The sequence below is a fragment of the Nycticebus coucang genome, chromosome X, assembly GCF_027406575.1.
Source record: "Nycticebus coucang isolate mNycCou1 chromosome X, mNycCou1.pri, whole genome shotgun sequence".
Classification (NCBI taxonomy): Eukaryota; Metazoa; Chordata; class Mammalia; order Primates; family Lorisidae; genus Nycticebus; species Nycticebus coucang.
Window position 1 is genome coordinate 88,838,602 of NC_069804.1, and position 21,582 is coordinate 88,860,183.

At 34.9% G+C, this 21,582-nt stretch overlaps 1 protein-coding gene across 10 annotated transcripts in view; it reads right to left on the minus strand.

Annotated features, from left to right (window-relative positions):
* ATRX (ATRX chromatin remodeler) overlaps positions 1-21,582 on the minus strand; it is a 357,519-nt gene that overhangs the window by 218,692 nt on the left and 117,245 nt on the right. For 3 of the 10 annotated variants that reach the window (XM_053579351.1, XM_053579348.1, XM_053579358.1), the window contains 7 exons: positions 21,005-21,060; positions 20,033-20,085; positions 18,741-18,865; positions 15,801-15,914; positions 10,615-10,724; positions 7,691-7,758; positions 4,330-7,394 (listed from right to left, as the gene is read on the minus strand). In XM_053579351.1, coding sequence (XP_053435326.1) covers positions 4,330-7,394; positions 7,691-7,758; positions 10,615-10,724; positions 15,801-15,914; positions 18,741-18,865; positions 20,033-20,085; positions 21,005-21,060 — 3,591 coding nt within the window. The remainder of the gene's footprint in view (positions 1-4,329; positions 7,395-7,690; positions 7,759-10,614; positions 10,725-15,800; positions 15,915-18,740; positions 18,866-20,032; positions 20,086-21,004; positions 21,061-21,582) is intronic. The other 7 variants (XM_053579354.1, XM_053579352.1, XM_053579357.1 and 4 more) reach the window with 4 other exon arrangements.

The following is a 21,582-nucleotide window of genomic DNA, read 5'->3' on the forward strand; positions in this document are numbered from 1 at the left end:
ACCTCAAAAGAAAAAGTTGGCTGGGTACATTGGCTTACTCCTGTAATCCCAGCACTTTGGGAGGTTGAAGTGGAAAGATCACTTGAAGCTAGGAGTGCAAGAACAGTCTTGGCACCATAGAAAGACCAACAAATCTACAAAAAATTAAAAAATTTAGACAAGCATGGTGGCACACCCCTGAAGTCCCAGCTACTTGAGAGGCTGAGGACGGAGGATCACTTGAGCCCAGGAGTTCAAAGCTGCAGTGAGCTATATGATCATGTCACTGCAGTCCAGCCTGGTGACAAGGGGAAAGGGAAAACAAACTTAAATATTGAACTTTAGTTCATATTACACATGTTGAAGCATTTAAGGAGAGTATGCTTATGTTTCCCATTTAATTTGAAATGCATCAAAGATTTCAAGGGCATTATACTGAGTCAAAAAAGCCAACCTCAAAAGGTTACATATTTCATGGTTCCATCTCAAAATAACAAAATTATAGAGATGAAGAACAATTTACTAGGTGCCAGGGTTAGGGACAGAGGTGAAAAGAAGGATGTCTTACAAAGGGATAGCACAAAAGAACCTTGTGATTAAATGGAAAAGTTTTGTATCTTTGTGGTGGTGGTTATAACAAAGCAACACATGTGGTACAACTGCACAAAGGTATATATACACACAAATGAGTGCATGTAAAAACTGGTTAAATTGAATACATCTTCAGTTTCCTGGTTTTGACCCTGTATTGTATTTATATATGTTATTACCACTAAGAGAAACTGAGTGAAAGGTATTTGAAACTTTCTTGTAATTTTCTTTTGCAAATTACTATGGATTTATAATTATTTCAAAATAAAAAGTTAGGGAGGTGAAAAAGTTAAATACATTAATGCATACATAAAATTATATACAGATACATGATCAAGCAAATATAATACAACAGTTATGGTAGAAACTTTTGTGTATATTTAAATGTTTTCAACAATAAAACGTTGCAGGGAAATGTTAGAGGGAAAAACTTATAAAGAGTAAAGACACCTACTGGTCCAGGATACAAATATGTTAAATACAGGACAGGGACCGTGGCTCACACCTATAATCCTAGCACTCTGGGAGGCTGAGGTAGAGGATTTCTTGAGCTCAAAAGTTCAAGACCAGCCTAAGGAGAAATGAAACCCCATCTCTACCAAAAACAGAAAAATTAGCCAGGCTTTTGTGGCACACACCTGTAGTCTCAGTTACTTAGGATGAGGCAGGAGGACCCCTTGAATCCAAGAGGTTGCTGTGAGCTAGGCTGTCCCCACAGCACTCTAACGTGAGGCAACAGAATAAAACTTTGTCTCAAAAAAAAATGCTAAATATAGAAAGGCAAAAATAAATCTCAAAATATCCCAGCAAACTCACAATAAATACCTCAAACATACTAATCCTCAAATACAATATCACTACAAATATTACTGTCATTTACTCTTTCAAACCTTTCAAACTTTGACCTAGCCTTAGAAGGTTCAAATGCTACCTGTTCTTTTAAGTCTCCCCTCAAATACTTCAATAGCTCATTTGCCATTTATTGCATCGCTCCATTGTAATTTTATCTTTCTTCTGGTATTTTTAAAAAAACATTGTTGATCCATGACTGTTTTGCATTAGACTATAATCTCCTAGGACCATGTTCTTCATCTTGGTTGCCCATGCCATTATCAAACTCCCATTTCTAGGAAAATATTGTACCTATAACAAGATACTCAAATATTGCTGAATAAATTGGAATCCTCTAAACTCATTGTGGGGGTTGGGAGATGCTTTATGAGAACTCCTAAAATTGTCCCCTAAAATAGTCATAGTAGAGAAATACATGAATTTAGCATGCTCACAGAAACACACAAATTCTTAAGGAATGTCACTTATTATATCACATCCAAATTTATCTTTAAAAACAAGATTTTTTTACATAGTGTTAATTTTCAAGACACTTCATATTCTATTCTGCTTGTTTCTACTAACAAAGCTCAATATTTGATGAGTTGAATTCCTCAGAAAATTTAACTTCTTTTTGTCATCCAAAGTAATCAGCTTAGTCTCAAGAAATATCCAGGATAAAGAAAATTCCACCAAACTGTTGAAGAATTGACATCTTACAAGGTAATGGATTCTCAAGCCCTCTCTAGATATATACCTGAGAAAAAGTTTACCTCTCAATGAGCCTACTGGTCCTTCAGATCAAAGTCAAGCTGAATAAAATCAAAATGGAATACCATGACCTAGATCAGTGCTTAGTTAAGGAATTATCAGAAAGTGACATCCTTGGAGTCATTTGCCACATGTTACCATCTCTTCTAAAGATCTAATAAATGCATATTACTTATTATACTAAGTATTAATAATTGCAAATGTAAGAGATATATAGTCGAAATTTTCATTATGTGTCAAATCAAGTGAGATTTGAGGAAATGTAAAGTGGTAAAATATGTGAAATCAAACATATTGTTTTCACCATGGAAGCCATTTAATCACAGAAACCAATTTTCTAAAATTTAACATTAGTTCAATAGCCTACAATCTGCCAAGGGAATACTCCATGTAACTAATTGAAGTTTATTATTCTTAGACCCTAATCCTTAATAAGGGCTTTCTCACCTAATCTGATAACTAAAACACTGATTTTATATCAAAGTAACTATTCAATTCTATACATTTAATACAAGTCCACAATCCCTTACACTTAACTCTGAAATGCTCTCATAACAACAGTTTTTTTTTTGTTTGTTTTTTGTTTTTTGTGTAGAGACAGAGTCTCACTGTACCGCCCTCGGTAGAGTGCCATGGCGTCACAGGGCTCACAGCAACCTCTAACTCTTGGGCTTACGCAATTCTCTTGCCTCAGCCTCCTGAGCAGCTGGGACTACAGGCGCCCACCACAACGTCAGGCTATTTTTTTGTTGCAGTTTGGCCGGGGCTGGGTTTGAACCCGCCGCCCTCGGCATATGGGGCCGGCGCCCTACTCACTGAGCCACAGGCACCGCCCCATAACAACAGTTTTGTAAAACTGAGCTGATGTCAAAGATGATTTGGCAATAAAATCTGATGTCAACTATTTTTCCCCCAAGTGTGAATGCTCAAATGTTTTGCTGCAGAAAAACCATGGGTTTGATAATGTGGTGCTGCATCAGATCCTATTAAGGCTTTATGGTAACTGCTCTATTCTATTTTTCTAGAAGCCAAAAAGTTACAAATTCTAAAATACACTGGACCCCCAAGAATTTCAGGCAAGGGACCAAGAACTTATAATTACAATAACCATACAAGCAGAAATCCACCTAGGCATCTGATACAGCAGAGCATTAAATCAAAGCACATAGCATGTCTATCACACTTAGTTTTCAAATCAAGTCATTAGATAAGTGTGCCATAAAAGATATTTCAAGTCTCATTAAAAACATTATCCCCAATAGGGATAAGTGGAAAATCCTAACATAAGGAATAAAAGAAATTTTTTTTAAATTCTACCTACGTTGTGAACACAGTTTATATGAAACCCATTTTATAGTTTTTTTTTTTTTTATTTCTAAGTCTCCCTCATTAATTGACAGGTCTTAATGACTAAAAAGGGGAGGGGACAAGAGCACAATACAAATGACCAGTGCACATTTATTTTAAAAGTACTTTAGTAATGATTTTTAAAAATTAAATTATTTTTCTTGACATCATTAACCAATTGACCCCAACTCCAATGTTCCTGGTGTTCTATTTCATCAAGTTGAGATCTATCTGCTTTGGGGGTTTTGTTTCTTTCTTTATTTTGATAGTTTTTTTAAAACAGACATCTGCTTGTGTCATTAGAAACCAATTAACAAGCATCAGCAAAGGGTTTCAATTAAGTAAATTTAAATTATTTCAGGGGACTTCATGAGACACAAAGTTATCTGTTCTAATTTTTAAAACCACATGCATGGCAAAGCAGTTAAAACTTTCACAAACCATGTCATACCAGCACCAAGCATTCATTTCCATCACATGAAATAAATACATACTAAACCAATCTGATTTTCTTTCACAAACTATTATTCATTACTCCAGGAACAGCATTAAACATTGATATAGACATTTTATTATTTATCCAGCATATCTAGACTCCCTAATATAGAGATAGCAATGTTTAGAATAACTTCAAATGATGGAATAAAAGTATATGAAAGAAGGCTCTGTAGTAAATTTCTAAATACTTTTTAAATGCTATTTCCCTAAGCACTATCTCTGAATATGAATGGCTTCAGGAAAAATTAAACAACATAGTTATTCAAGAAAAAGAAAGTACAAATTAAAAATTTTTTATTTATTTTTGCCTACCTGAAGACTGGCAAAATCCAGCATGTGAAGACAGCACTAAATTTTCAGTCACAGGCTTAATTTTCTGTTCATCACTGCTTCCTTCTCCTACAGAATTATGATCATCTCCTATATCAGAAGAAGACGAAGTAGTAATGTCCGCTTGCTTCCTTTTAGTGCTTGTTCTTAGGGAGTTTCTCTTTTTCTCCTTGACATTGCCTGCCTTCTTTTTAGTTGAAGTTCTTTGTTTGTTGTTTTTATTATCTTCGGAACTTTCCTCAGCGTCAGAAGTTGAGGAGCCACTTTGTATTTCCTTGGTATTTCTCTTTGAATTTAAATTTCTTCTTTCTCTTAATTCTATTCTTTTCAGTCTCTTATCAAAAGAGTCACAACCATCTTCCTTCATGGAGTATTTCTCAGTATCAGATGATGAACAATCTTGTCTTTTCCCTGTACTCTTTTCAGGCAAGTTACACCTCTTCTTTTCTATACCAGATGCTCCATTCTTACTCTTTTTATCTTCTGATGAGTCACAACTATCTCCTTTACCTGATAATTTCTCAGCATTATCAGATAATTCATTCTTCTTTTTAGGAGATTTTTCTTTTATTTTTTTGCTTTTCTTTTCCCCATCAGTTGTATCATTCTGATTTTGTTTTATGCCCTTAGGAAAATGACAAATTTCTTCTCCTCCAAGTAACTTCTCAGTACCATCAGAAGATGATTCATATTTTTGCTCCATCTTAATTACGTTTTTCTTTATGTCTGGAGTTTTCTTTTCTTTTTCTTCAGTTCCCTTTTTACTCTGCTTTTTATCATCTTCAGAGGATTCATCACTCTGCTCTTTCTTTGAAAATTTCTCAACAACATCAGATAAACCACCCTGTACTTTTATACATGTTTTGGTTTTCGGGTACTTGCTCTTTTCTTTAGTCTCAGCAACCTTTTTGACTTCTGAAAAATTACAACTCTCCTCTTTCCCAGAAGGCTTATCAGTACCATCAGAGAAAACATTTAGCTGCTGCTTCTTAGAAAGTTGATCTCTTAATTCCATCATAGGCTTGTCTTTATCAAACGTGCTTTCTGAAGAGAAATTGTCCCTCTCTTGTTTCCTTTCAGCATCATCAGATGATCCTTCTTGTGCAGTCTTCAAGCTTTTCTGCCCTTGATTACCCATTCCTTTTTTTCTGTGTTTTTCATCTTCAGAAGAATCATAGTCTTTCTTATTTGCAACTCTTTTTTTGATTGCTTTGGCAGCCCCAATTTTACTCATGCTTTTTATCTCTTTTTCTAATTCTGAGTCATAATTAGAAGATTCAGACTGGTTTTGTCGTTTCTTTTTAGAAATTATAGAGCTTTTAGCTGACTTGCCCTTTTTAACGTCAAAATCTGAGCCAGAAGTAGAACTTTTCCGTTTCCTTTTTCCTTTATTATCTTTCCCTGTTGGAGTCTTTAAATCATACAAAGTCTTATGATTTGTATGAATTTCATTAATATCAGTATCTGAAGAACTGTGGCTTATCCTGCTTACTTCTTTGAGGATTGCTAACATTTCATCAGAATCTGAATTTTGATCCACAATCTCTGACTGCTTAGATTTAGGCAACTTATTAGGTTTAGGATTATTTATAGCACTGTCAGAAGAATTTCGCTTATCCTTTTTTCTCATTGGAACTGATAGTTTTTGTTTCTCCTTAACTGTTTCATTACTCTCTTCATCTGAATTAGATGTTGCAGGGTTGGTTTCTGTCTGTCGCCTCAAGGGTGTAGTCTTTACACGTGGAGATCTCCTAAGATCAGATTCTTCTAATAGTAACGAAACTCCAGTTTCAACCAACTGCTCATGATCACTATTTTCCTGTCTGGGTCCACATTTCTCTGACTTGACATTTAGACCAGAACTTTTATAGCCATCTTTATCTTGTGGAACATCCTGACAATCAGCACCTTTAATTGGGGAATTAGAAAGGGAAACAGGGGTGAGTTTAACATATAATTCTTTTGTTACTTTAGCTGTAGTTTTTGATTTAATACCTCCTCTGCCGTCCTTTGAAGGAATATTTAATTTTACAGATGAACTTTCCAATTCTTGCTCAGTTCCACTGTTGCCATCACCCTGATATTCAACTGAACTCTGAACTTCCATACCAGTCTCAAGATTCTCAAAAATGTCTTCTGGAACTGAGGAAGGAACAGACACAATATCCATGTCTAAGTGTTCAGAAGTGTTAGCAGGTTCATACTGAGGTTCTTCCTTTCTATCAGATTTCTTATATTCACCACTGGGATTTTTATTTGCTCTCTGTTCCTCCATTGCATTCTGATCTATGTGCTCACTGTCTACCTGTTTTCTTGAAGGCTTAACTTCTGACTTTAAAACATCCTTCCTTTCCAAAGCACAGGGTTTTTCTCCTTTTCGCACTTTAGTTTCAGATTTAGCATCTACAACTTTATGCTCTTTGGTATTTTTCTCTTTGTTTATAGTATCCACAGCTCGAATCTCTGAATTCAAATCTTCCTCTAATGCAACATGAGCCTTCTTGATATCACCCAACACAGATTTAAATGCCTTAAGCTGACGTAACTTTGTAGCAGAATTGATTTCAGAATTATCTGTTGTCTGCTTTAAAAATTTCACATAACTCGAGTTCATGTTGGCTGTGGTCTCAATGAGTTTTTTCGCCTTCTTAATCATTTCTTTGGGCACAATTAGTGCCGAATAAGAGTAGGTTACAGAACCAGAACATGAATCATCTAATTTCTTTTCTTCTCCATTACAATTTGAACTATTCTTCTTTGGAGAAAATCTGGGTGTATGGTCATATACTTTATTACTCTTTTCATTGTCAACTTTTATCTTCTTCTTATTTTGTTGCAACAACTGTTCTAAATTCTCAAATACGCTGTTACATGCAGTGACCAAGTCCAATAAAGGTTCCGGGTGACAAATGTAGCAATACCACTGGCTGTTTTCATCCATTATTGTAGACAGCTCCTTTCGACCAAGGTTGCGCAGAATGCATTTCTTGCAGAAAGCATTATGACAAAAGTCACAACAAATCAAGTTTCCACCTTCTGCACACCATCTGAAATGTTTTAAAGGTTAAAATATTATTCCAAATGAAACTCATTTTAATTTCTTCATTATGAAAGTAATTTATATTTTCCTACCAGCAATTTTAGTAGTAATTTAAGTTAGCTGGCTATTCCTTATCAGATATTTAAACTAGACATAAACCCTAAAGCTTTCTGGAAAGAACAACTTTTGGTTAATGACATCGATGATGATACTGTAAAAGATGGACTTCATAAAGGACTATGTAAGAATTCTCTCAAAAAGCAGACAACACTGAATTTTAGTTCATCTTGATTTATTACCTACCTGCATTGTTCATCCATTCCATCTGAGTCACGGCTAATATCATCACTCATGTAATATTTAAAGCAATTCTATTAAAAGAAAAAGGGAAGGGGAAATTTTATTAAAAATTGAGAACATTAATAATGGATAAAAACTTTATTTTCTTAAGTTATTTTTAAAAAGTTAAGGGAATGTGTTCGTGTGTGTGTGTTTTAGAGACTCAAAACCGCAGCACTATCCAAAACTAGCATTTTCCAGACATCAAAATATTTTAAGAATTAATTCCTTGAACTAGTTTTTATACAATTCAGTATGACTATTCCTTATATAATAGATTTGAGTAAAGCAAATTTCTGGTCTCATACAACTAGCTACTAAAAGCTCTACATAAAAATGTATTAGACGTCCAAAATTAATAATTTTAATAGCCACAACATATATATAGCTACTATGTATACAACTAAACTAATGTACATTATCTTTAAATCTCATAATACCTATCATGTAAGATAGGAGGGATTATGAAAGAAAAAACTAAGGTTAATTAGTATGCAAATAAATCTTTTTTTTTTTTCTTTCTTTTAGAGACAGAGTCTCACTTTATCGCCCTGGGTAGAGTACCGTGGTGTCAGTTCACAGCAACCTCCTAGGCTTAGGCGATTCTCGTGCCGCGGCCTCCCGAGTAGCTGGGACAACAGGCGCCCACCACAACGCCAGCTATATTTTGTAGCAGTTTAGCCGGGGATGGATTCGAACCCACCACCCTCAGTATATGGGGTCAGCGCCACTGAGCCACAGGTGCAGCCCTATGTAAATAAATCTGATATCATTTAATCAATAAGGGGCAAAGCTGTTATTTAAATTCAAATCCAAGTTTAACAGACTTCAAATCCCTTTTCAGTAGGACTACAGAAAGGAAAGGTTCTATGCTCAATGGTTAAAACTGAAATAGCCTAGGCTCAACAGACTGGTCGTGGAAGACAGTGAACATATAAGAAAAGAAAAAGGGGGTAGCACCTGTGGCTCAATGAGTAGGGCGCCAGCCCCATATACTGAGGGTGGCGGGTTTGAACCCAGCCCCTGCCAAACTGCAACAAAAACTGGGCATTGTGGCAGGCACGTGAAGTCCCAGCAACTCGGAGGGCTGAGGCAAGAGAATCACCTAAGCCCAAGAAAGCCCAAGAGTTAGAGAATTCTGTGAGCTGTGATACCACAGCCTCTACCAAGGGAGAAAAAGTAAGACCCTATGTCTAAAAAAAAGAAAAGAAAAGAAAAGAAAAAGGAAAACACATCTTACAAATAAAACAATGTAAGATTTTGCTACTACAATTTAAAACTAGACACTATAACATGTGCCCTAGATACCCCCCAGAGAACTGAATTTAAGGCAAAGAGGTACATAAAATGCTTAAGAACAAAGTTTAGTTTAGTACACTTAAGCAAGTCTTAATCTATCAAAAAATCATATAAGAAATGGTCTGGGCACATTGGCTCACACCTGTAATACTAGCACTCTTGGAAACAAAGGTGGGAAGATCACTTGAGGCCTAAAGTTTAAGATCAGCCTGAGCAACAAAGCAAGACTCTGTCTCTGAAAAAAAGTTTTTTGTTTTTTTTTTTTTTTTAATTAGCCAGGCATGGTGGTACGCGCCTATAGTCCCAGCTACTTGGGAGGCTAAGGCAAGAAGATTGCTCAAGTCTAGGAATTTGAGGTTGCAATGAGCTATGATGATGACCCTGTGCTCTAGCCCAAGCAACAGAGCAAGAGCCTGTCAAAAACAAAAAGAGAAAGGAGTTAGAACATGGCTTGTCCCTGCATTTCTTTTTTTCTTGGGTAGGGGGAGACAAAGTCTTACTCTGTTGCCCTAAGCTAGGGTGTCATGGTGTCAGCCCAGTTCACAGCAACCTCAAACTCCTGGGCTCAAAGGATCCTCCTACCTCCACCTCCCATGTAGCTGGGACTACAGGCACACACCACAATGCCTGACTAATTTTTTTTCTATTTTAAATAGATATAGGGTCTCAGCCTTTGTCTCTGCACTTCCAAGGCAGCCTGGGAAACAAACTAACATAGGATTAATCTTAGTAATAATGGAAGTTGAGGAAACCATAATACTGATATTATAGACGCTTAAAACTAACTCCAAAATATTACTAATAAAAATATATGCACAAGCCATCAACATATAGGAAACATCTTTAATTGTATTATCTCCAAATTATGTCAAAGTCCTATTCCACATGGAGAGTTTAGATTTGGGGAAGTAGGATATATAAAATAAAAAGTCACAAAACTTACACATGCAACACACATACACTCCTCAGGTTGCTTTTAATCACACCAGGCTCTCCCTCAGCTACCAGCAGTTGAATACCATGTTGCCTCTGCCTAGAATGGTGCTTTTGAAACTTTTTTATCTCATGACACACTTGAACCTATAAACTTCTACGGCACACTTAAATTATGCTGATTTTTAAAAAAGAGTAAAAAAAGAATATACTTACCATGTTTTGAGATTCTTTCAAAATTAATTTAATTAATGATCTTTAAAATTTTTCCTCGCACATCTAAGATCCTCTTGCAGCAGAGCCGCGGTATACTGGTTGAAAATCACTGGCCTACAATATGCTGAAACAATTCAACTTACCAGGCTAATTCTTACTTATATTTCAGGTATCAACTTATGTCATCTCTACCAGAAAAGCCACTTAACCCAAGTCCTATTTACATAGGATTTCCATGTGCTCTCATAATTATAGCATCTCCCCTATCATGACATGGCACATATCAGGCTTTTTACACACAGCGATCTTCCCCACTACAATGAAAGCCCTCCAAGGCAAAGACCATTTCCATCTTTCTTCATGACTGTGCCTGCAAAGGTCTGGTACATGGTAAACATTCAAATAGCTGTGGTATGAATTATTGACAAATCATTACATACCTTACAAATAAGGACTTGTAGTGAAGGGTGTCTATAAATGGAATCTTTTTGAAAATGATTGACTTGTTGTCCACAAGCTGTGCAGCTCACAATTCCATGAAGCCCATCTTCTAGGAGAAGGAGTCACCATTATTCACATATTTACACACACAGAAAAAAGATATTTAGTAAGAATTTTGTAACTTTTCTGTTAGAAATACCTCATCATCCTTGGAAAAATTACATTTTGGATACAAGTTTTAAAAGTTAATAATCATATTGACTTCTTAAGCATGATAGCCTTGGCAAATTCCAAGCTACTAATCCTAACTTGATCCTTTTTACAGATGCAAACTCCTTTTTTTTTTGCAGTTTTTGGCCGGGGTGGGTTTGAACCTGCCACTTCCAGCATATGGGGCCGGTGCCCTACTCCTTTGAGCCACAGGTGCCACGCCACAAACTCCTTTTTTTACAACTCGATATAACATAAAGTTCTAAAAAGAGAGGTTAAGAGTTCTTTATCATTTTTCTATTACACTGCAAATAAATTCAGTATATTTCTTAAATAATGGGGAAGTGACACACATGGAAAAAATTCTTTTTCAACCCTATACTTAAGTTAGGTATGCCATAAAAGTCTCAAAGTGGAATTGTCAGCATATATCCTTCCAATATGCTATGTAAAAGGTTGGTAATTTTACATTACTAATTTGCTTTCTAATCCTTACTTCAAAACTAACCACAATCCCCATTAATCCATATTCTATGACTATTCCACTGTCTACTCCCTATCAACACCATCTACTATTTCCAAATAAGACAAGCAAAACATCACAACAGCTGGTAGTAAAAGACAGAGCCCCATTCTGCACTGCCTTCAGAAAAATAGACTGTATACAACCTACACAGAAAAGAATAAAAACAAACCTCTTCTGCCTCATTATTGTCCCTAATTCCACTAAGGAAGCTCCATAACCTGAGCTAAACATTACAATAATCTGAATAATCTTTTTAAAAAGAGCCATTCTCACACCTAAATCACTAAATTGAAATCTCTGACTTTGTTTTTGAAGTTCTATAGATGATCCTGATGTGCAATCAAGACCTTGATCCAAATAAGATGGTACATTATGATTCAAAAGAAGCCAGTGAAGATGTCCGCATTCACAAACAAAAAGCAAATGACTAAAAAGAAACAAAACCTTCCTCTATCCCTACATTTCTCATCTTTATTTTCTATTTTGTGTTTTTTTGTTAGTCTTAAGGTCCAAAGAAACATGGAGCCCAACATTATTGCAATTTTTTTTTTTTTTTTTTTGTAGAGACAGAGTCTCACTGTACCGCCCTCGGGTAGAGTGCTGTGGCGTCACACGGCTCACAGCAACCTCTTAACTCTTGGGCTTACGCGATTCTCTTGCCTCAGCCTCCCGAGCAGCTGGGACTACAGGCGCCCGCCACAACACCCGGCTATTTTTTGGTTGCAGTTTGGCAGGGGCTGGGTTTGAACCCGCCACCCTCGGCATATGGGGCTGGTGCCCTACTCACTAAGCCACAGGCGCTGCTCTATTGCAATTATTTTTATTTTGTACAAGCTAAAAACTACAACATATAAGGATACCATCAGACTTTTCAAGAAGATAAAAGAGAATTTGAAGGTTTCCTATGTATGTTGCTAATATTTTGTTTTAAATCAAATTGCCTTGTGTTGATGTTTGATCCTACATATTCATAATATTCTGCATTTTTTTATTTTATTTATTTATTTATTTTTACGACAGAGCTTCAAGCTGTCACCTGGGTAGAGTGCTATGGCGTCACAGCTCACAGCAACCTCCAACTCCTGGGTTTAAGCAATTCTCTTGCCTCAGCCTCCCAAGTAGCTGGGACTACAGGCGCCTGCCACAATGCCCAGCTATTTTTTGGTTGTAGTTGTCATTGTTGTTTGGCAGGCCCGGGCTGGATTCGAACCCACTAGTTCTGGTGTATATGGTTGGCACCTTAGCCACTTGAGCTACAGGCGCTGAGCCATCATTTTTTAAACAGTAACAAATACACAGTGTAGTTTTTCATTTAAAATAATAATTTCATTCAGATAAACAAGCTAAATTAAAAGTAGAGTCTGAATGTTCATCTAAAGTTAAATAATATTTATTATGCATTTTCTATGTACTATGTATCGATAACTCAAGAATTAAAATTGGATGATCCTTTTAAGATTTTATCCCACACATGTACAATGAATCATTTATGAGGGTATTTCTTGCACCACTAATTGCAGTAGTAGAAAAAATAGGAAATAACTTCATATTTGAAATAGTGGTTTATTCTTACAACAGAATTCTGTAGAGCAGTGAAAAATAAACAGTACATCCATCAACATGGATACAATTCAAAAACAATACTAAATAACAATGTTCCCAAAGAATATATACAGAATACTATTTTATATATTTTTAAAATGAAAACAAATGTTTAATGAATACATCATACATACAGAAAATATAGAAAACATGCATACACATGCACATGAATAAAACATCAAGATAATCATTACCTGTGGGGTGGGAAGAAGGGGAAATGAATGAGAGTAGGACTGAACCAATATTTTTATTTAAGTGAGATCTGAAGCAAATATGGCAAAATGTTGAAATGTTACTTTATGTACTAGATTCTGTACATGTGCTTTAAATTTTTATTTTTAGTTATGAAATATCTTTAATATTATGACACAGCGAATGAGAAAAGAGACATTTGCTTCTGAGATCACTACATTTTAATGGTTTTAAAGAGAGAATAAAATTATTTACCATCTAGAAAAGTTAGGTGTAAAATATATTTTCTAACACATCTGGGAAAGTATTCAAAACAGGCTATGATACTTTTTAAAAGAACAATGGTCACTTTAGCTATGTCTCTCTGTTCTACAATTTTGTTTCACATCAACCTAGCATTTTTTTTTGGGGGGGGGGCACTCTGTCACCCAGACTAGAGTGTAGTGGCATGATCACAGCTTATTTTACCTCTACTGATGCCAAGGACTCAAGTGATCCTCCTTGCTCAGCCTCCTGAGTAGCTTGGACTACAGGCACATGCCAACATGCCAGATATTTTTTTTAATGTATGTTTTGTAGAGATGGGAATCTTACTATATTGCCAGGCTGGTCTTGAACTCCTAGTCTCAAGCAATTCCCCCATCTTAGCCTCCCAAATGCTGGGATTACAGGCATGAGCTATTATTGTACCTGACCGACGTAAGATTTTTTAATATATCAACTTTACATTTTTTATAGTTTCCTAAATCAGGCTTCAATTTTAGAACTAATTTTCCCAAAAAGTTTCAATATTCACTACAGCAATTCAGTACTTCAGATAATTAGTGTATTCATATATGTCTTATATAAGTAATCCCTGAATTAAATTTTCTGTTATTTCCAACAACTTAAAAATGAAGCAAATCATTAAAGAAAAAAAAATCAACACAAAAGATCTGAGCACTATTATATGCCTATAAACACACATATTACGTTAACAACAAAATGTTCCAGAAATATCAGCTTAAGTCAAATTCCAGCAGCATACCAAAGTGGCACCAGGAATGCTCTCAATAATAATGGTTCTTCTATTATCCTCTTTTAGCCCCTACCCATACTTCAAACACTGAGTGCTCCAGAGTCCCTCCCCAAAAGACAACACAGACATTACTTTTAATGCAATGCAGTATGCTTTATTGTCTGTCTTCACTATAGGACTCATGATGAGAAGAAAGACCACTAGCTGCTACTAATCCTTACCAACACCTTCTACTTGCTGATTCTCTTAAGTTTTAAGAATACTACCTTAATTTTGATGTGCTCTGGTACTGTTATGGTGGTTTTCCTACTAACTAGTTTCCTATTAACTATTCTCAAAAAATCTTCCTTATGCTCAAAAGGGGTTGACCACCCCCTTGTAGACAAAAAATTAAACATTTTCTTTTTTTTTCTTTTTTTTTTATTAAATCATAAATGCATAGATCATGTATACATTAATGCATGTATGGGATACAATGTGCTGATTTCATGTAGAATTAGGAACATTTACATCACACTGGTTAACATAAACCTCATCTCATTTCCTTAATTATTGTGTTAAGACATTTATACTCTATACTTAATATATTCTGTCAACAACCTAATAAATTATCTAAAAACTGGTATGTGTAATAGGTACAAATATATTTTATTAGTTCCATCAAGATAATCAATATACTGAAACAAAAATATACATAAAATTTCACCAATAGAAGAATTTCACTATAATTTCACAAATATATTTAATATAACGTGATCGATATTAAATGAACACGCTTTCAACACACTTCTATTTAGAAATTTGGTGTTGTGTTCTATCTTTTGTAGATTCATTCCTTTCATAGTTAAGAACTCTAGCTCTATTAATCTGCCCCAAAAGTATAGATAGGCACCATTTAAAAATCACCAAACAAGTGGTACACATATTCCACTGTCATAAATTTCTCAATGAATCCAACTCATGTAAATTTTGCTTAGACATTAGCCAATATGCTTGTGTGTTTAAGTGAGGGTAGACACAAAGAAAGAGGCAGCTCAGAGAGATGGAGGGAGAATTATTAGCTCTAGTTCCCTTCTCCTTCCTACTCAACACTGCATTGCTATCATTTTTTTATGACTAGTCAATGCATTGCTATCCTTAACAGCTTCAGACACATTCTTGACCCCATCACCGCAAATTCTAATTTGTTAGGAATAACATCAAGGGACTTGCATTTTTAATAAGAATCCCAGGTAACACTAACACAGATGTCCATCACTTTATGTAATAATGTTCTAAATACATATAAAGTTACCTGGAGGCCACAGACAAAATATTGCACAAATCTGAAATTCTTTCAGGGGTGAGGGAAGACATATGGTATTCTGGTATATAAGTTTTACAGAATGAACACATAGAAGAGGAAAATGCTAAGTTTTTTGAAATAACATAATAGCCACTGAAGGCAAAGGTGTTTTGATAAATGGTGTTTATCCTTTTCTGTTTCAGAGCTCAGAGAGAAACAGAAGTTACTTTTAAGTAATGCTTTAATAAACAATGGGCAGAAAAGTGGAGGTATTTTGAATAAGCACATCAAATTTTCCAATATGGTCATAAACAGCAATTTAAACTCATGTTTCATTTTCGCTGGTATTTACCTCCGCGTTTTTTGAGATTTTCAGTTTTCATTTTACTTCTGCTTCTAAATTCAGGCCCTTTAAAATCATCTTTGTCTTCATTCAGCACTGGCTCTGGCTGTACAATCACTGTACCTAGAATGATTTCATTTAAAAAACCATTACACATATTAAATGTGCAAGTGAAGTACAAGACTTCTGTTCAGATAAAGCCAACATTGCTGGTACATAGTGTGTTTCTATCAAGCTTTCGATATTTGTATAAGGACCTCACAAGAATAAATATAACAGGGTAATAATAAAAGGGCCAGGTGTCAACAATCAGATTAATTGTTCACAAAAACAGGAGGGGAAGGTATTATGAACTGATCATAACACAAATGTGTGAATCACAGAAAGCCTTATGAATATAAACATTAACATGTTAAGCTCCATAAAGAGATTATAAAATAAATGGTCCAGAGGGATAATATTTAAAAAGGCATCCTATTCATCTCATAATCTAAATCCTAAATTCAGAAAAAGATTTTTAAGGGTTGTTTTACTATTACTTGACAGGAAGTACTGAAGAGGAACAACAAAGTTCATCTACTACTGCTATATCTATTCTACACCATTTCCCTACTAATATGTCAAAACTTCATTACCCTGCAGAGTCCATAAAGAGTATTAACAGATATTACTTTAAGATACTTAAGTGGAAATACTCTAATAATAAATTGTACCATGAGATCATTTGTTGATCCCTATGGAAATATTTCACAAAGAATGCCCTTTCTTAACTATAAAACATGTGAACTGAGGAGAGAAGTTACCAATTTTAAGTTTTCATTAGTTCTGTGAAGAGTAAATAAAACAGGCATTAATGAAAAGGGTTCAGGTCTCAATGTTTACCCACATCGTTGGGCTTAGTAATTGGTCATTACTAGCAACAAATTAACAAAGCAAAAGTAAGTAGTTGTCAGGGGCTCTCTCTGAAACATAGGCCTACATTATTCAACAAGCAAATTTTGACATCAAGTTGTTATATAAATTTCTGAATTTCTAAAAAGAAGGGAAAAGGACACAGATGATTGAAATTTTATAGATTCCGGTAAATTTAAATAATCCCCACCAAAAAAAAATTATTCACATATATATTCTCAGAGAAGCCCCAACAATTCAAGAGACAAAGATACAAAAGTAACAAAAAGAATTAAATTCTTCTGGAAGATTCTTCTCTAAATGAAAGCAAAGCAGTACAGTGGAAAGAGCACTCACTAGCTTTGGATTCAGGGATACCTGAGCTGAAATCTTAGCTTCTTAATTTAAAGCTGAAAAAGTTCCTTCAGCTCTGAATCTTTCCTTCATCTCTACAAGTAGAGGCAATAACGACCTTACAGCATTATTTTGAGGATTAAAGTTATTAAATCTATAAGATTTTGGTACCTATACATGCTCAATACAGTATTATAACCATTCAGATTTAACCTTATGAAATGGTTCTAATTTTGTTTTTGTATGATAGAATTAAGCATAGTTCAAGTCAGTAACATCATATACTGACTTTCTTCCATGATAACATTAAAAGAAAGATTTGAATTCCTGATTCTTTCATCATGCACACTCCAAGTGACAACCACTGAGAATGTAAAAAGCCAACGTGACCCACTGCCTATGGGACTTAAACAATCAGGTCAGTTTTTGCTCTTGGTCACCAAAACCATAAAATAAAATCGTCACACATGATTTCTAATGCCAAGTAAATGGTAAGCCCTTCAATTTTCCTATCTATTTTTCTTTCATTAATTTCCTTTCATTTCTCACCTTTAGTAACATCTAATTTATCTTAGTCAAGCAAAGTCTCATCCCTCCTACCCATCATATTTTAAAAACTTCCCTAAATAAAAAAAGTCACGAAAGGGTTTAATGCAAAGAGCTTAATAAATACTGCTGCAAAAGATCGGACTATAAATAAATTTGGCAAATCTGCTAAAAATCTAGAATATAATGTTCAAAAAGGAAAAAAAGTCTAAAATACTGACTCTTTGAAACACTGAAATTACCAAGTCCCTTGTCATTCTTTCATCACCCAATCATACAGCTCTCAGACTTGGGCTATGAAGAGTCCAAGATTTTCACTTGGTTATTTTTCTTCAATCTAATTAATGAGGTTTTATGATTAAAACTCAGGGGTATGTGACAAGTTATTTTTGTTTATTTTGTTTCTGACCTAAAGTCTCACTCTGTTGCCCAGGCTAGAGTGCCGTGGCGTAAACTTAGCTAACAGCAACCTCAAACTCCTAGGTTCAAGCGATCCTCCTGCCTCTGCCTCCCAAGTACCTGAGAATACAGGCATCCACGACAACACCCAGCTAATTTTTCCTATTTTAAGTGGACACAGGGTCTCACTTTTGCTCAAGCGGGTCTCAAACTCCTGAGCTCAAGGGATCCTCCCACCTGAGCCTCCCACATTGCTAGGATTACAGACATGAGACACCATGCCACCATCTCTGACAAGGTTTCTTAAAGAAATAGCAAGAAATACACTTTATCTGTGATAGTTAACTATAGCTTTCAGCCTTAGGGAATTTAAGAATGCAGTAAGACTACATTGCACATTTTTTTAAGTTTTCAGGAATAGTCATTCCTGAAATGCTATGCAGCACATTAACTTTTACTAATATATTAAACTTTTAAATATATTTCCACATTCAAGTATAATTTATAAATAACTTCTTTTATAAAACACAATATAAAGAAAAACAAATTTTGTTCTTTTCAAAGCTAACTGAATATTCCACATTGTTAATCTCAATAACACGTTATCATTACCATACTAATACATTTCCAGACCACCACTAGCAAAATCCCAAATTTGGTCTTTTACACACAACTAACAGTCATCAATTTCCAATTTTATATTAGTGATATAAAATACATTTCAACTTGAACTTCATATGAAAAATAAACACACATTACCTTTTGGCAAGCTTTGCATAGTAATATCATTCTCTGAATTTTCATTAGAAGCATCTTCATTTATAGTTTCATCCAGAGGTTTTTCATCATCAGATTCTACATACTTTGTTACAATTGAAGGTTTCCTATGAAAGAATTAAGTCCATAGAATTATGGACATTTGTGACAATGGGAACAACACTCAAAGAACATAATAACATGTTTATATTGAGCAGTAGCTCTCAACCAGGATGCACATCACAATCACCTAGGGAAGCATATATGTCTATGCCAAATCGCTAAAGATTATGATTCAGTAGCTCTGGGATACTACCAAGACATGTGTACTTTGCAAAAGCTACCAGGGGATCTTAAAGGGCACTCTTTAAGATTCACTACTTTAGAGAATAATAACAAGCAAGCTGTTATTACTAAGACATTCCCTCTGGTTAGAAACAACAAAATTCCAACAGACTACGCAGCAAACTTCTACTAAGAACTATACTCCACAGCATTTGGGGCATTACAGTATGCTTAGAAGTAGTTTTGGTACTTATGTGTAAACCTCTTTTGACAATTTAGTACAAAAAGGTATTTTTACCATCCCTTAATCTCCTTATAACTTACAGTTATGATGACTACCTAACTCCCCTTCCCAGACATTTTCACATAACTCTTACAAAACCTATATTGCCTCATGAGGCATTCAATATTTATCCTTTCTCTTTTTTTGAGCACATATATTATCTAAAAAAAGGAACTATATATTTCAAGGGCCACTAATACATAATGAATACTTCTTTCAAATACCTTTAAAATTCAAAGTTGGAATGAATTAATAATTGTTGAAACCAGCTAATAAATATAAAAGAACTCATTACATTATACTGCTCATTTAAAAATATATATATTGGGGCGGCACCTGTGACTCAATGGGTAGGGCACCAGCCCCATATACCGAGGGTGGTGGGTTCAAAACCAGCCCCAGCAAAACTGCAACAAAAAATAGCCAGGCATTTGGCGGGCATCTGTAGTCCCAGCTACTCCAGAGGCTGAGACAAGAGAATCGCCTAAGACCAGAGGTTGGAGGTTGCCGTGAGCTGTGTGACACCATGGCACTCTACCGAGGGTGACAAAGTGAGACTCTGTCTCTAAAAAAAATAAATAAATAAAAAATACAAATATGTATATTTGTATAAAACAGCTTACTTAAAATAGCAGTGCTTGAAGTTTAGGGGAAAAAAAGATATTTTTAGAAACATAAAAGAAGCTGCAAAAGAAAATAACTTTGCTTCCCTTCAACATCAACCAACCTCTTTGATCGTGATGATCCTGAAGATTTGAATTTTTCTGAAGAGCTAGTTCCCTAAACATGAGACATAAATACAAAGGTGAGTAAATTCTCAAAACAACATCCATCCCTATAATCATCTATTTCCCTATAGTAAGATCCTTGATACAGTAATATAATGAGATTCTGTTTATATACCCAGAATGTTTTTCTAAAAGGAAATACAAAAACTAATTCTTATTTATTATCAGATTTCCTTGACTGAAGATTAAATTTCTGTTTTTTAAAATGGTTGCCATTGCATGCATGGGCAGAAGGGAGGAGGTACACAGCTGTTATCATGATCCTGGTCCCAGTCAAGAAAGACAAATAAAGGTGCAGAAGTAATCAGATTTGAAAAGACATAAGGAGTTTTAAGAATCTATAATATGTCATTCTTCTCTATGCTAACAAATGGCATGGAGTAACTTCTACAACTTGCTTTGAAATACTAAATTTACCCTTATTTTTCCAAAATAATCAATATGTTATATTACACTGAATTTTTCACCCTAAGTGAAAGAAATCTCCAAACACTGTTGTAGAACTGTATATCAGGAGAAAGACCTCAGTATGAGTTGCTATAATAATGCTTAGGAGACTGAATACTAAGTTTTGAAAGATTTTAGAACCATGGAGTTATACCCATAACACCTACCTCAAAACCACTGGTGCAATACAATGGTAGTTAACTAAATACCTATCTATTAGCAAGCCTTCAGTTGTCTGACTTTAGGCAAACTAAAGTGAATCACCACAATTGAAATAATGAACATCTTATCAAACTGGAAAACTACCAAACTGAAGGATCATTATGAAGGATCATAGTGACAACTGGGTATAACAGAAGCCTTAAACATATGCATGTATTGACTAGAAGAAATCCAATGACATATAATCTAGTTGATTATTATAAGCTAATATATGTTTTTAAAATCTGTCAAATCATTCTTACCTCTTCCTTGTTGTTTTCCATCATATCAGAGTTATTTCCAGAACCACCAATTTTATCTAAAAAGGAAACAAATACCATTACTTATCTCTTCAGAATATGAATACTTGTAACTCCATGAACCAATTTCAAGTTGGTTGAAATTGCAGTATTGGTAATATATTACATTAAAATATTCCTAGAAAAGATTTCTCATTAGAATTACTTTCCTATGACATACTAACCCCTCCTTATAAAGCATTAAATTTCTTTAAAGAAAATTTTATTGTAAGGCATAGGTGGGATATTTCTTAACCTGATAGAGGTCATCTACAATAAAGTCACAGCCAATATCATATTGAATGGAGTAAACTGAAAGCATTTCCACTCAGAACTGGAACTAGAAAAGGATGCCCAGGATTGCCACTGCTATTCAACACAGTGCTGAAAGTCCTGGCCAGTGTAATCAGGCAAGAGAAGGAGATCAAGGGTATTCAAATGGAAACAGAAAAGGTCAAACTCTTGCTCTTTGCAGATGACATGATCTTACACCTGGAAAACCCCAGGGACTGAAGTACAAAGCTCTTAGAAGTGATCAAGAA